This window comes from Lissotriton vulgaris, chromosome 2_1 (assembly GCF_964263255.1).
Source record: "Lissotriton vulgaris chromosome 2_1, aLisVul1.2, whole genome shotgun sequence".
In the NCBI taxonomy this organism is placed as follows: domain Eukaryota; kingdom Metazoa; phylum Chordata; class Amphibia; order Caudata; family Salamandridae; genus Lissotriton; species Lissotriton vulgaris.
In genome coordinates, this window is record NC_141687.1 from 395598247 (window position 1) to 395615257 (window position 17011).

The 17011-nt window shown below is 44.2% G+C and overlaps 1 protein-coding gene across 1 annotated transcript in view; it reads right to left on the bottom strand.

The window, feature by feature from the left end:
* ALS2 (alsin Rho guanine nucleotide exchange factor ALS2) overlaps positions 1-17011 on the bottom strand; it is a 1343724-nt gene that overhangs the window by 750157 nt on the left and 576556 nt on the right. The window contains exons 18-19 of the mRNA XM_086955258.1: positions 11113-11312; positions 10885-10950 (exon numbers count right to left, since the gene is read on the bottom strand). Of these exons, the coding sequence (XP_086811384.1) occupies positions 10885-10950; positions 11113-11312 (266 nt within the window). The remainder of the gene's footprint in view (positions 1-10884; positions 10951-11112; positions 11313-17011) is intronic.

Here is a 17011-nt window from a genome sequence, read left to right on the forward strand (position 1 = left end):
TTATCAGTTACAACAGTCGCTTCAGTCAATCTTGACAACGACTAAATTTCACAATGTTCAGCACTATAAACAATGATTTTATAGTTCGAAGATGAAAGCGGCTCTGTTGTATCAGGCGCGGCTGCCATTGTTTAACATAGCACGCATGGCACACTGCATGAAGTGCCTGCAGGACCAGAAACTAATAAATAAAAAAAGTGCTCACAGACAAAAATAAACATACCGTGTAACAATAGAAATAAAAGGTCCAGTCGTTATGGGCTGCTACAAATGGAGACAAGGCTTTTCCAAGGAGGGATTAACAAGCCTACTTACGAATCAGAAGCCACTATTTATGAAGGGCAATGACATAAGCCAATGACAATTTGTGAATAAACAGGCCAGTGTAGTAGGTTTGTGGGCCTCACGTAGGATAGTAGATGAAGAAAATCAAACTTAAGACATTAGCTGTTAGATTGCCCAGTTGAACCATCTGGGGTCTGGGTGACTCACCTTTCTTCAGTGTGAGAAGGATCAACCTGATTGGGAGCTGTACATGGGGGCTGGTGGACATTTTGAGGAGTGTCGAGTACCAAGGCTGCGAGCCGGTGATTTCCATTGCTCACCACCAGCTCTTTTGGTCAGCACCACCTCTACTGACAGTCCACCACATGGTGGCACAGTCTTTTTAATTTTAATTTTGAGATGAGCAGAACAACAGTGTTTAATAAGTCAATATACATTAAAAAGGGACAATAGCTACTGCTCACACCATTCTTACAGATTTGGGTGGCTTGTAATGGTCTGAATTGTCATATTTGCAGGATTGCAATGGTTAGTAGTTGTGTTTATGCTGTCATTGGCAGAACTAACAGGGACAATAGTTGGTGCAGGCTACAGTAGCCTCCCAAAAAGGCCCAAGTGAGCATGAGGGATGTTTGCCACATATTCCTTTCCATGTCCGGAAGGAATAGGAGAGGAGGAAAGGCATAGACAAACATTGTGACCTGTTCATCCAGAGTGCATTGCCCATTGACTGTGGGTGTGTGTACCTAGAAGGTAAGTTTGAGCATTGTGGTTTGTCAAAGGAGGCGAACAGGTCTATTTGAGAGGTGCCCTAGCATGGGATGTATGTGAATAGGACTTGCAGATGGAATTCCCACTCCTGGGCTTGTTGATGCGGAGCATGTCCACAAAGTCGCAGTATATAACCAAATGGGGGGGCGGGTGAGGGGGGGGGGGGGAGTTTGTAAACTCCTTGTACCTGCAGGTAATACAGGGCAGTCATGCCTGTCTTGAAGAGGACTACTGTTCCCTGAATGAACTGAAGAAAAACGTGCGTACCAGCACTAACCATCTTTCTGGTCGATACTCTATCTACCTGCAGGTTCCTCACCTCTAGAATAAGGCAAAGTGTCAGACTCGAAGGGGAGACTTCCAAATTGTCATGTTGCAGGTGGGAGGCGCTGGTTTCCTATCATCACCAGAAGTGCGGCCAGATGAGGTCACCAAAGTTACATAGCACCCACCCCGGTGCAGAGATGTCAGCTTCCATCCATTATTTGTCAGCCTTCGAGGCGAGCAGACAGACTGACATAGATGTAGTAGTGGTGTACGGAAACTAGAATTGGGATCTTACTACCTCTCCCTATAACACACCTATCAAACATGGAGGCAGGCAGGTTGTGAGGAATCTGCTAGCAGAGTATTCACCTGAAAGATTGTTACCACAGGTAAGCAACTTTTTGTTCTGATTGATATTTCTAACTGCAAATTCCACACCTAAAAATATTTCAAAGCAGTACTCTGCCTAGGAGGAAGGATGATGGATGGTTACATTAGCAAATCATGCAAAATGGATCCAGCAAAGTGGCTGTCCATACGCACCTCAGAATTAAAGCAGTAATGTTTGGCGAAAGTGTCTAGGGATGCACAAGTCGCTGGTTTGCAGATCTCTGCTATTAAAATTCCTCTGGCAACAGCGGAAGTGATCCCTTCTCAAGGTTACTTCTTGGTCAAAGCATAACACTTTTTAATAGATGGGATGATTCACCTGGACAAGGTCCCTTTCTCTACCTTTTTTAGCACAACTGTAGCCCGATAAGGACTGGTCAGTCAGGCTTATGTTCTTGGTACGATCCAGGAAGTAGTTGATCGTCAGCCTAGAATCCAACCCGTGCAACTGCTACTCCTTCTTCGTGGGAAAGGGGGATAACAGGATGGAAGGGTGATGGACTGACTGAGGAGGAAGAAAGTCACCATTTTAAGCAGGAAAGAAGCCTTGGTTCACAACACAAATTTGCCTGGGCAAAATAAAGTGAAAGGTGGGTGAGAACAGAGAGCATGCAATCCACTTAACTGTTTGGCTAAGGTCACTGCAACTAAAACACTGACTTTAAAGTCCACATCCTTGAAAAACAGCTATGCAGGGGCTCAAAAGGAGTTTCCATTAGAAAAGCTCAAATTAGGTTAAGGTCCCGCTAGGGACAACAAAAGGGGTTGGAGGACACAGGTTTGTCAAAATGCATCACAATTGGAGACTTGCACAAGGAAGGCTGGCCTGGAAGACAGTGCTTACTACACAATCTCACTGGACAAGGGAAAGTGTGAAATACAAAACTGGGGCCAACTTAGCTTGTAGAGGGTCCACATTATTATATGCACGCCAAGTTACTCCATCTTTCAGAGTAAGCAGATTTGATGGAGGGCAAACATGCTGAAAATATTACGTCTACCATCTCCGGTGGAAGCTGAAAGGAGTTCCCATCTCCGGGCATGAAGGTGGAGGCCTAGGAGACTGGGCTGTAGAACCATTGCCACATACTTGAAGAGATGGTCCAGTCTGAATGACAGTTTGAGTGGGGGACATATGGAAAGCTGCCAAAGGTCTACATACCACACTATCCTTGGCCAATTTAGGGCAATGAGAATTACTTGGCCTTGTCTTCTTGTATCTTCCTCAGAACCAGAAGAATCAAGGGTACTGGGCAAAATGCATAGTGCAGCTTAAGTTACACTTCATCTGAAACGAGTCCCACCAGGCTCCCCTCAAGAGATACTGGAGGGCACAGAACTGTTGATAGTAAGCATCTGTCCGACAAGGTGAATAAATCTACCTGAGGAGTGCCCTGTATGGCAAAGATGACCTGGACTATCTCTAGTATAAGATTCCACATATGGTCAGCAAGATAATGCCGGCCAATGAAGACACTGATAGAGACCAACGCAAGGTGATTGGCGGTGATCCAGACTCAATCTTTGCAAGCAAAGGATGTGAAAACCTAATCCTCCTGGTTTGTTGAGGTACCACCTCACTGTTGCGTTGTCTGTCAAGGTCTGGACATAACGACTTTGGATGGAGGGAAGGAAAGCCTTTGAGCACCAGCCGAATTGCCTGTAGTTCTAACAGTTTGATAGGAAGAGCCTTTTCTTCAGGAGACAGAAGGGCTCCCATCTCCAGATCCTTCAGATGAGCTCTACGCCGTGAGATGGATGCATTCATCCCTGCTGTAGCCACAGGTAGAGGGGCAGTACAGGCCATCTTGAAACTCATGTTCACCTCGTTCCCCCACCACACCTCTTCAATGACACCCAGGGGGAGATTACAATGGAGTCCGACAGATCTCCCTGTGCTGAAGTTACTGCAGGGCATCCTTTCTTTTTCTCTGGTGAAGGAAAGGCGCCAGAAGGGTGATGTTCTCATTGATGCGGTTGGGAGGGCTTCAGGTGGGGTTTAGACTTGTTGATGGAGTCACCAAGGTCGAACAGCAATTATGCTGTTGACAGCAGATGGCGAGCCACTACCTTCGGCGATCCAGCTTTAATCAGCCAGTCATCCAGGTATGGGCATTGTCGTGAAGCTTGAGGTGTGGATATTAATCCAAACGAGAGCACTACAAATTGGTAGTGCCAATAGTTCACCAAAAAATGCAAATATTTCCGATGTGACCACAAGATTGGGATATGGAAACATGCATCCTGCAGATCGAGTGACAAGATCCAGTCTCCAGCTTCCAACGCAAGTAACACTTAAGCGAGGTTCAGTGATCATGAACTTTTCATTGTTGAGGTAAAAGTGCAAGTCTCAGAGGTCCAGGATGGCAAGGTGATCCAGAACAGAGGGGGAAAGGAATACTAGGTAGAATGGGGGACAGAGCCTGAAGGAAGGTAAGGGTGTAGCCTCTTTCTCGGATTTGGAGGCCCACAGGTAAGTAATGGCTTCCAGGAAGAAAGGAGGGCACCTGCCTTCCCACAGGCTATGGGTGGGTTTAGGGATGTGACTAGGTCTGCTTGCCTGGCAGTGAGGGAGAGGAGGAAGAAGGTTGCTGAGTAGATCCTCTGACATTTCCTCTGGCTCTGCACCTATAATTTTTAGCCAGTAAATGTGTTGCTGTTGAGATTGGGGCTTTTAAAGGCGATGCTGTTGAAATGAAAATCCCCTTGAGAAGCCACACAAACACCAAAATTGTTGATAATCCCTTACAGGAGGTGGTAATTCAAGTCCCAAAGAGTCAGATGTTACTTTGCTGATTTTGAACCTCTCCAGCGTTGACTTCTTTATCTCAGAACAGGCACTTCCCAAAGATCCATGAGGTTGGCCTGAACAATAGGAGAGAAGCTCAATGTACGAAGCCAAACATGCCTGCGGGTCGAGATGGAGGTACCCAAAGCTTGAGCCACTGAGTCAGCGGTGTCTAGTCCTTTTATTTTAATGTGGCGTGATGCTTTCTGGAATAATTATTGAAAGTGCAACCTGATCTCTTCTGGTACACAAGTCAGCACCATCTAAGCTATATCCCATAGGACACAGGTGTAACATGCTAGGAGAAAGGATGCATTCAGGGAGTATAATGCCATGCTCCCCACAGAAAAAGATTTTTTCTCACAGGGCTCCAAGTGCATGGACTCCCTATACGGTCATCGGGAAGGTTCCAGCAGATTGTCCTGGTGACCATGATGTCTGTTTGAAAATAATTTCAGGCAAAGAATGAGAAAAAGGAATAGATTATCTCCTAGGGCAGTGAGGTAGCGACAAGCCACAAGACTGTTAACTACTGGAGCAAAGGTGGTGCTCTCCCATGCCACCAGAATAGGATCCAGGAGGGCATTATTGAAAGGCAGTAAGGGTTCTGCAGTTGAGAGAGGGGGGACTTCAGTGAGGACACTGGATTTGATTTCCACAGTCAGGATTTGGAGTTCTAACACGCTTGCAGCTTTCTTTACCATAGAGCAAGCATCACTACTTCTGGTGTGGAGCTGGGAAATCTTTTTCCATCTCCAGTTATGTGTCCAGCCGACTGGTGGACGCTAGGCATATATATTCCTGACCATGGTCATTGCCGTCATCATTGCTTCAAGCATATGAGTTTGAAGGATCATCAATGCGAAAATGTTGAGGATACTGCTTCTACATTCCTCTTCCTCCATCAGTCTTTGTGCTTCCCTAGGCGACTCCAGAATCTGGCACCAGAAGTGGATGTGGTGGTGGAGAAAAGGTTGACCAAGGAGTAGGTGGATAAGGCATGGTTTGTCAAAGAGGCAGATCAAAGGATGAGTGAGCCGGTCTTAGTCCATGAAGAATGGAGCTAAACAGCTTATGGGCAAAGTAGGCCTTATGGCACCATGTGGCCTAGAAGGCCTGCTGATTTTCGGTTGATGGTGGAATACATGGCATACCAAAATGCTGCTACACCACAGCCTGGAGTCGGAGAACTGTGGAAGGCTGGCGCCAGCATCTCTAAGTGGAATGTCCCTGTCACTGATGGGTTCAAGGAGGACAGAGTTAGAGACTGAGGTGGTTTTGGGGCTGACAACCAGCTCTGGTTCAGAGGATTAAGAATCTGTAGGAGTCGGAGGGCTTTGATGAGACTTAACTTTAGAATGTTAATTATGCTTTCTTTTCTTACTGCGTGAGGAGTGCGACAATGGAGACGATGAGCGAGGCCTAGAGGGACGGCAACTGTGTTTCTTGTGCATGGCTCAGGCCATCAAGAGCTTTGCCTCACGCTCCTTGAAGGCTTTTGGGGTGCATACTCTGGCAGGATTCACAAGACCGGGGATTGTGGTCTGACTTGAGGAACGAGAGGCATGGGGATCAGTAATGGACATCTTCCCTTCTCACTCCCCGCAAGGCCTGAAGCCTGATCTCTTAGATGAAGCCAACATTTTTACGTGAGAAAACTCATTGAGAGAGCAAGCTCAACATCCACATCGAAGGTACAGAAAAAAGAAAACTGACATTGTTGAGCTGGGGTGGGCACTATCTGGCTTTGGTGATGTAATCTGGTGCCACATCCAGCAGTAATACTAAGCCAGAGCCCCCTACTGATGTGAGCGCTTTTAAATTTCCAGATCTATTGATACGCCCAGGATTATTTCACAGGTGAAGAATCTGTAGGTAGAAGCATCAATCAGAAAGAAGGCTTTGAGAACTAGATGCACAGCCAGCAGCTCAAAGTAAATGTAGTGGCACCCCTGGCACTGAGAGACACACTGTTGTATTATAATATCGTTGAGACACGCACATCAGCCTGCAGGACTGGGTCTGAGAAAAGCCTACCCTGCTATAGAATTTTACTGTTACATCAGTGCATAGAGTGATGAGCACTACCATTTAACAACACTAGATCTAACCAGTGACTAACCACTTGTGGCCATTGAACAAAGAGGCATTCCTGCAACTGGTGCAGGTAGAGACTGGTGTGGGCCACTACAACGATGCAGGAAGTCATCATTCCCAGGCAGCACATCATGGTCCTAACAGTAAGTTGATGACTGGTCTCAAAAAGAGACAGCAGGTTCTGATATGTTAACAACCTCTGTTGCCTGGGGTAGGTTGTGTATGTAGCTGTGGTGAGGACAGACCCAGGAAGGGGTGGACCTGTAGGGGTTGAACAGTAATGTTTGCTAATCCCAGCCTGTGGAGCAGGGATATTGCAGTGTATGTGTGGGCTAGACATTGCTGCCTGTCTGCACTCTTGATCAACCAACCAATAGTTGAGGTATGGCAAAACATGAGTGTCGCCTCTCTGTAGGCCCAATGCCAGGGAATTCATGAACACCCTTGTGGAAGTGCCAACCCAGACAAAGAAAGTACTTTGAATTTGTAGTGTTGTCCACTAACCACAAAGAGAAGGTAGATGGATGGGTATATAAAGTAGGTGTCCTTGAAGTCTTACGCCATCATATAGTAGACCTTTTAAAGCATGTTGTTGTTACCCCTGCAGGTACATCTGGGGTAACCCTTTCCTACCTGCTGGTAAAAGGACTGTTGTTGCTTTTAATAAGAGTACGGATGTTCAGGGGAAGTAGCTATAGCTCCTACTCTAGAATGCTGTGTCTGAAAAAGCCCGTAGCAGCTGGAGTTTGACGGGAACCCATGAATCTTGTAATCTTGGTGTCTCTTTTACAGCATCTCATCAACCTATGAACCAAGGAGGTGTTCCGCATAGAATTGGAGATTGCAAAGATGCTGCTGGAACACTGGGTTGGAGTCCTGAGATGTGAATGCTAGTATTAATGCCTCCAAAGACTGTGTCCACGATATGAGGGCACAATAGATGTTGGCATTAGAGATGATTTTCTTCCCTTCTCGTTCTTGGGGAGATGTTTCACAAGCTACTGCATCTCCTCCCACCAAGGCCTGTCAGCTTGTGTGGAGCCCGACAGAGTTGGCTTTACGCCTGTGGTTAATCGGAAGTATAATGCCGGCTATACACCAGTGGGTAATCGTCTCTATGGCAACCCTACTGCCTGCAGCATCTATACTTTTACTCGCCTTACCAGGCAGCAGGACATCACCTGTAGCCTGAGTAGAGGCCCTTCTCTGGGTGGTACTGTCTCTCTGAGGACATTTTATTTGGATATGAAATATGTGAAAGTCAAATAATCAAGAAATTAACTTTGATTGCACCCAATCCTTGTTCCTGTATGTTGTGTTGTTCCTCAACAGCTTTATGCAAATATGATAATCAAGTTTATGCAAGACAGACATTCATTTTATTTAATCATGTATATGTTTAATCATTTCTGCTTAAACATATACTTGTTATCCTTTATTTATAGTTTCTAGTAGAATAGTGCTTGAGTCTTACATTTTGTTTCACTTAAAGAACATTCCTTAATAATTTGAAATAGGTGAAAGGGCATTGTGCTACTTTTATAGATTGTTTATTCTAACAGCCATCAACAGGTCTCTGCTAAAGTACTATAAAAGTGAGAATAAAGGGCTGGACATTAGAGAGGAGATCTTTGAGCCAGTACTATCAATACAGGACAGGAACTAATTCTGCACTAGCTTTAATTGAAGGGTGCTGTGGAGCAGCAATTGTCCTTCATCGGCTTACCGAGTGGATGTGCGTGTTACCTGACACACTCAAGCTCTCTGACAGAAATAACGACTTATTTAGAAATAACAATTGTCCTGTTGTTGTGAACCAGGTATGAGAAACTCCAAAGGGGACTCTGGCAAAGGTAGCAGGAGTGGTGAGCAAGAGCATGGCAGTGGGGGTGGTGGAGACTGAATACAGGAGGCAGGGCTGATGGTCCTCCCTCTATGTCTCTTCTGCACCAGATCCAGGTGGGAGCCTTGGATGCTGGCTCCTCCTTTTGTGAGGCCTCTTCTGAATGAGTTTGAGCGCTGAGCGCACTTGCAATCCTCCGAGTGGTCTTCAGTTGTGGGCTGCTGGTCTTGTGTGTCGGCATGACGATGCCCGATTTCACATCCTCTTACATGTACAGTGTGGACAACTAATGAGTCAGAGGCAACCTGGCCACGGTCATAGAGCGGGTAGTCGGACACAAGTTTAAAAGTCTTTTCTACCATCGGTGTCAACACTTCATTGGCTCCTTAAAAGTAATTAGCAGTGAAACTCAACACTCCCATTAACATGGGGAGGCAGTGGATTGTGCTCTCTGTCCAAGAGAGAGTCTTGACAAGAAAGTAGTCTTATTTTGCACAGTGTGCATTTTAGCCTGATGGTGATGGGCACCCCTTTGAATCACTGCATGCTAGGAGGTAGTATCAGTGGGTGGCGAGACGTTGGCAGCTGGGGCAGAAGGTCAAGATCTTCTGGGGATGAGGGTCATAGACCACAAAGCCTTTCTATACGTTTTCTACCTTCCAAAGCATAAAGGGCTCATCCCATAGTTCTTGAGAGGGATAAAAACTCCCAGGATCTGACTCTGTTTCCTTTTTTTCAGGAGAGGGGACTGCGGACGTAGTGGTAATGGGGTAAGTGTTCTAGGGTAAGGCGAAAAGCAGAGGATTGGTGGATACGCTCCTAACCCTTTTCGAGGCTCGCTGTGTCAAGAGTTCAAGCCTCTATTTATCTTGGAATGCTAGTGTTGCAACACAACAATTCCATCCCAAGGTGAGCAAAACAGTGCTCCTTAGCTAAGTTGGAGGGTCCCGCCTCCAAGGTGCCTGGAGGTGGGTAGGTCATACCGCAGTATACCGAGTACCTCACAAGTGTCCCACAGTTTGTCCGGGACCCTCCAACTTGCTAAGGAGCACTGTTCTGCTCACCTTGGGGTGGAATTGTTGTGCTGTAACCATCCAGGTGGAGTATCATTAACATTGATTGGCCATCCTTTGTAGAAAGGAAGTCTCAGGCCCCTGTGGGGGCGCCATATCACTACGGGCCAGATGTAGGTGACTAAACACCGGTCGTAACGCCGAAATTCGGTAAATTTCAGTGTTACCGACCGGTATTTAGCCATTCCTAAGGAATCGGTAAATATGGAATCTGTAAATACAGATTCCTTAATACGGATTCCTTATTGTTCTTGCATTTAAGGAATCGGTACTTCAACTTCAAGTTGGTGGTAATTACCGATTTCCCTTAAAAAAAGCAAAAAAGTAATTTTTTTAAAGTGCCATGTGGCACACATCCAAGCCCTTAGGGCACGTATATGCTCATATGTGCATACATGCACATTTCAGGGGTGCAAAAGGTTGTCCTTTGGACATCCAGGCACCCTTGAAATACCTCCAGGTATTACCGATTCGGTAATACCGAATCGCTAATACTGAATGTCTTCATATTCATTCCTATGGGGCCTCCAAGCCCATAGAAATGAATGGGCAGGTATTCCATATGACCGAATCTCAATTACCGATTCGGTATTAAGGAATATTAAGGATTCTGTATTTTTTACCGAATCTTTACCTACATAGGAAATACTGATTTCTTAATAGGGAATCGGTAAAATTTGCTATTAAGAAATCGGCATTTCGGATTTACCTACATCTGGCCCTATATTTGTTGGTCCTGATGAAGTGCCGCCCAACCCTGGCGTTTTCTAGGCACAAGACATGTTGACCTCGCTCTGTTAACAGCGATCTTGGTACATCAAGACCACACAATAGCACCACAGTTTTTATTTAGTCCTGGTATCCTTTCCTTATAAAAATAGTTTTGAGGGTACCAGAACACTTCACTTTTCACTCATCACACTCTCACAGAGCCTTCTCATATGCATTCACCTAAATAGCATTTTAGGATCAAAAGATCTCCGACAAGGAGCCCCCAGGCCCGTTAAGCATTGCAGCGACGGCCAGACGCGGAGCACCAATGATTAAAAGTAACACCCTAACAGGTGTGTGAGAGCATCAATATCTGACCTCCAGGTCTCCCTGCAACAGCAGTAAGAGCCACATAGTTCCTTGCCACCACCTGTCCAAAGAGGACCTACCCCGACCATGATAACTATTGAGTTTCCTTCTGGGTGGAGCATAGGTGTACGACCTCTATAAAACATTGAGTTCTTCATTTACCCTTTTTTTTTTATTTATAAATATATAAACGCATACAAACAAAGATGAGAGATTACAAAAAATAAAGGTTGAAAATGTTTTTCTGAAGTGAACTCTAGATAATACCTTAAATTATATCATTGTCTTACCCATCTTCTAGCCCATTTCGGAACATTCCAGAGTACATTCTCCCATCTGGCCATTTCAGAATTCCTCTGGAACATAAAAACAAGCAGAGTTTAAACGTTTAACCTATATGTGACAGACATTCAGGTGTGGAGTCAGCATTTGTAAATAAATAGCTCCTCTTTCTCTATCATGCCACAAAAATAAGGTACGTATCCCTTGAACTCAAGCTCATCTTCCTTGCAACGTACTTGCCATGTGGGTTCCCAGAAAGCCAGCGTCCCTCATAAACTGCACCCCGTAGGCGAAGATCCTTGTAGAAGGTGTATTTGGCGGTACGAGACATCGGAGGGTCTTGTCTCTGAATACTTGTACCCCCGGAAGGGGATGGATCAGATATCCCCCTCAAGGCATGATCGACAGCTTGACTTATAGCCCTCAGCCACTTTATCTGCAGTAAGAAAGAGGGATAATCAGAAAAATTTGCTATTTCATTATCTATTGCAAATTCATATAAATAATGAAAAAACTATACGCACAATGAATACAAAATGGGAGCATATTTAAAACGTTAAGTATTAATTCATTATTTCTAGAATACTTCACCGCTGCTGTTGTTCCCATCTCCACCCTTGACTATGGTCAGTAAATATAAGCAACCTGAAGGAAGCACTATGCAGCATTTCAAAGCTACAGACAGGCATGCCTATGATAACCTGTGACACCCTGTTCTCTGTTGGTAGGATAGGTAGGGTTTTGTCATTCATCATGGCAGAGGGAAGAGTGCAACAGAATGCCCAACCCACCTGGTACAACCATTATGAAAATATACATGATAATATTTATTGCCGAGTGTCCCAGTTAGGCCCAGAGGGAAACACAGTCATTTTACATAAACACACAAGGTTTTTCCTAAGTTGCCTTCACTCTCACACAATGACTTTTGACACACATTTGCGACCATGACAGTGTAGATTAGTTTCCATGAAACTAAACTTGCTTACGAAATGTACTTCGCAAGAACACTATCATGATACCTTGAACTTCACGTACAAGGTCTATACATACATTGTGCAAATGAGATTATTTGTTTTCACCCATGCGGCGACACAGCAATCTATAGTACATAAACAGTGGCAGCCTGACTAGAATCTGGGGCCATGGCAAGGATGCGTTCTGTTATCAATAAACAATCAATAAACAAACATTTCCAGGTTTAGGCAGAGGAGCAATTGTTAGCATTTGTGAGGTCGCTTCACGCTGACACTTAAGCCCAGTTGTTAGCTGATCCCTCCAAGAGGGATATCCAACTTATGATCACGACAGGGGCTTACATTTTTTCCCTTCAGGTAATGGGGTTGGAACATCCAAAGGGGGATTTCTAGCAGAGCACATACATATACCCTAGGCACCTAGGTTACGTAACACGGAGTAGGAGTATGATATATATATACTGATGCTCAAAATACATCAGCGCATTCATGCAGCTATTTTGTTCTCCGTAAAAATTTCTGGTTTCATGTTTATGTTATCAGAAATCAATTTGGATTGCCTTTAATAATCTTTAAGCATGCAGTATTGTTTCTATTTGTTTCTATTGATGCAACAAAGTTACATTGACATAGCGATATTGTGCACTGTATCTTTAAACTGTTTGTATCCAACATTTTGGCACAACCATGTGACTCACGGTTTTGGTAGGTGTGGCCCAAAAGGGTGGGTCAGCACTGCAATTATAAAAGAAGTTTCCGGTTTTAAAAGTGGTGTGTGAACAAGACTACATTTGTAGTCGAAATGTTGCATTTTGGAAGGCACTTGGAATAATAAATAACATCTTGCCTGGATTACATGGGGTCTGCTTCTTCTTTCGCCGCTGCCTGTGGAGGTTTGAAGATTGTGCTCATATTACTGCAGAAGCCAGCTGTCTCCGCTGGCAGTACCCCCTCCTCGAGAAGTGGCTCTCGGTCCAAACAACCAAACGTGGACGCGAATTCCTAGAGGATTACGGCGGCTGAGAGTTCCCTGAACAAAGATATTGACGGAGTGCACGACTTTCTTCACACCAAGGGAGGCTAGTTTGATTACTGGTCACCGCGGTGCTTGGACAGGGGAGTGCACCGTTTCATTCATCAACGTCAGGTGAGGAGGCAGCGTTTCATCCAAGGCGGCGTGCGAACGCGAAGGGTCTAAATCGTTTGCCCTAATTCCACAATACTATCTGCAGTGCACATAAAACTTCCGAAATTACACCACTCGACTGTCCTGTTTAAAAACTATGGCAGCAAGCACGGAAACAGAGCGGGAGGCGGCTGCGGATGCTTTATTTGCACAATTACCACGAGGATCAGGTAGCAAACAAGCACAAGTCAGTGCCGCAACTACAGGCAATGCTACACTTATTGGAAAAAAAGTCTCGTTCAGAAATCACAAAATGGTGGGAGCACAAATCCCTTACAAAATATGAAGAGGTGGGGCGAGTCCCGAGGGGATTACGCATAATGCTGGCGCCAAGTTTTGTGGACCCCAATCCCAACATGCTGAGAGAATGGGGGGAACTGAATTTGGGAGCATCCATGAACTTAATCAGGCTTCTGATAAAATATGCGATCTTGGACCGTGCAACACTCCTTGATGAAATAGTACAAATTAACAAGGATTTAGATGCTTTCACCGATGAAGCAACACAGGCGGTGATAGCTAAAGGTCGTAAAGACATCAGCGAGCGTTTGAAAAAACACGAGGATAAAATCAAGCTGCGCAAAGTTAATAAATTTGCAAGAGATCTCAATGACTATGAGACGGGACAGATATACACATTTGCACGCAAATATGATCAAGCTAAAAAGCAGCGGCAAATACAGAAAACAGCTTCTAAATCTCAAACAAGTCAGGCTCAACAAATTCAAGCTGCAACATTGGATAATCAAGATACAACTTCCACAGATACCATTTCGCTGGCTAACTCATCCAGCACATGCGGGTCTCTGTCAAGTCTGGCAGAGGACAATTCTTCACATGCTATCCTCGACCTGGGAGAAGAGATTGATTTTTTGGTTGAGGCTCAACTGCAAGCGCAAGGTCCCCGGACACGGTCACGCAATGCAGGAAAAGGAAAAACGCAAGGCAAGAAGAAAACGCGCCAAAAGAGTCGCAACCACCAAAAAAGAAATGGTACAAAAAGAAAAACAACAAACAGTAATCGATGCCAGCACTATTGTTAATTTATCGGATGTGACATTAACTACAGCTGAAGAACACATTCTCAAGTTGGGCCTGAATTTCTGTCCTGAGAGCTCTTTTAACTACACTAGCACTAGGGCTGATGTCTATTTATATATCAGGAAGTTGAAACTTCAAAAATTTCACACAATCAAATCAAAGCCTGGTGTTACAACAATTGAACCCAACAAGGAGGTTGACGAGGCAACCAGTCCTTCCTTGGTTCCAGCAAATGATGCAAGAACCCTCATTACGCTTTTCAGCCTCAACAATGCAACCCCACCACTTGACATGAACACGGATGTCCCTGATACTCAGAGAGAATTACGTGAGATGGATGTTCCCCAGAAAGGTGCTGGTGAAAGTCCCTTTAAACCTAAAAGCAAATTTGTCCCCATCATGCCCAAGGATGCGGTGGACATTTATCACAAATGCATCATTGAGGATTTGAAAAAACTCAATAAACAAATCCACTCTAACAAAGACTTGTCCAGTTTCCAAACAAAGGAGTATAATAATTTAATGGCCAAATTGTCTAAGAATCAAGAAATCATCGTGAGTCCCTCCGACAAAGGAGGCAACATTGTGTTGTGGCAAAAGGAACAGTACATTGCGGAAGCCAAACGTCAATTGGACAATGCTAATTGTTACATACGGAGCAATGGTATTCAATACAAGCATGCAAAGGAAAGTATTAAGAAATTGCTGTTATCCTACAAAAGGGAAAATTTGATTACATCTACCGAATGTGCATTCTTATTGATTGAACACCCAGTGATTCCACATATGTATCTGATCCCGAAGGTGCACAAGATGCAAAATCCAACACCTGGGAGGCCCATAATTTCCGCGATCAAAGGTATGGGTGAAAATGTTTCACGTTACATTGACTTTTATTTACAAGAGCATGTCCAATCCTTACCGAGCTATATCAAGGATACGGGTGACTTTTTATCCAAATTGGAATCCATAACATGGCAGAAAGACTGGTGTATTATCACTTTGGACATTGAGTCCCTATATACCTGTATCGAACACAACAAAGGAATAGAAGGTATAAGACATTTCTTGGGGCAGAAGACTTGCATGTATTATAGCCACAACAAGATGATTTGCAATTTGGTACAATGGTGTTTAGACAACAACTATTTTTTGTTTGGAAAAGATATATGGAAACAAATACGTGGTGTAGCCATGGGGTCCTGCTTCTCCCCCAGCTACGCGTGCTTGCACGTTGGGCTGTGGGAGGAGCAGGACTTACCAGGCATTCCTGGATATGAATGCGTCAAATATTGGATGCGTTTTATTGGCGATATTTTCTGTGTGTGGGAGGGAAATATGATGAGTGCTCAAAACTTTGTGAAGGCGCTCAACAACAACCAGTTCAATTTGTTCTTTACTTCCAACATCAGCAATAGCACGGCTGAGTTTCTTGATGTCTCTATTAACATCATAGAGAACAAAATTATCACTTCCCTTCACAGGAAGGCCACTGCTGGCAACAGTATTTTACATGCCAGTAGTGGCCATCCCAAACACGTCATTATGTGCATTCCGCTCGGCGAATTGTTGCGCCTTAAGCGAATATGTAACACCCAAGAAAAGTTTGATGAGGGGGCCACTGCAATGCTGAAAAGATTGGAGGCAAGGGGGTATAGCAAATCCTGCCTTGCAACTGCATTGCAAAAGAGCAAAGAAAGATCTAGGGACTCTTTATTGACACCTAAATCCCCCAACGCTAACGCAACATCCAATTCCAGTAGATTAATTACTACTTATAGTAGACAGCACCGCAAGATAAAATCCATTATCAACAAACACTGGGCAGTCTTAAAAACGGATGGAGTCTTACGTGATATAACCCCTGACAAACCAGTAATCACTTTCAGGCGTGCATACAGTATGCGCAGTAAGCTAGTACAATCCAGCCCTGAATTGCCTATGATTACCCAATGGTTTGGTGGCAAGGGATTTCACAAATGTTCCTCTTGTCGGGCGTGCAAGTTTGGACGGAATACTACCCATTACCGCACTCCGTTTTCTGAAACTGAATTTCCGATTCACGGCAATTACAACTGCTGTACGGAGTTTGCGGTTTACGTCCTAACTTGCACCTGCGGTCTACGATATGTAGGCAGTACTGGCGCAGAATTACAGTACTGGCGTTAGAATACTGCAGCACCTTCGCGCTATAGTAAATCACGACGGGGCATACCCGGTGGCACGCCACTTCAACAGCAGACACAACAGGGATCTGTCATGTCTCAATTACTACGTCATTGATTCTGTTGCTCCCTTAAGGCGAGGTGGTGACCGTGATAAACTTTTACGCCAACTAGAAACGCAGTTTATCATCAAACTCGACAGCAAACAACCAAACGGGTTGAATGCGACAGAGGACATGCACAACTTTCTGTAAGAACATTAATCCACTGTATATACTCTGAACACAACACATTAAATGAATTCTAACGTGAGATGAGCCAAGTAAATATAAAGAATTATGTACAATCTGTATACGTATGAAATCTTGAATTTAAGCACCTGTTTCAGGTATTCTGTAGTCCTGTTTCTTAAATCTGAGTTAGCTGCTTGGTTCTTTGAACAGTGCAGTTTTTTAACGAACACTTTGGGAATCGTCTTCTTTTGGTGGTTTCTTTACACTGTATATTTATTCAAGCACTTTTTCTTCAAACACAGCTGTTTTGTAAATAGTCCTTATATATTTATGATATTTTAGATGATTTTTTCATAATATATGAAAAAATATTTTTATAAATACATGGGACTGATACTTGATTGTGTGTTTTTCACATTAAGGTGTTGTTTTTTGGTGTTACACAGTATTTGTTTTCACGACAGGTTGTGCCCAGCTATGGAACAATTTACATTGTACAGCTATGATTTGCATCTTTAGAATAATTTTTCATG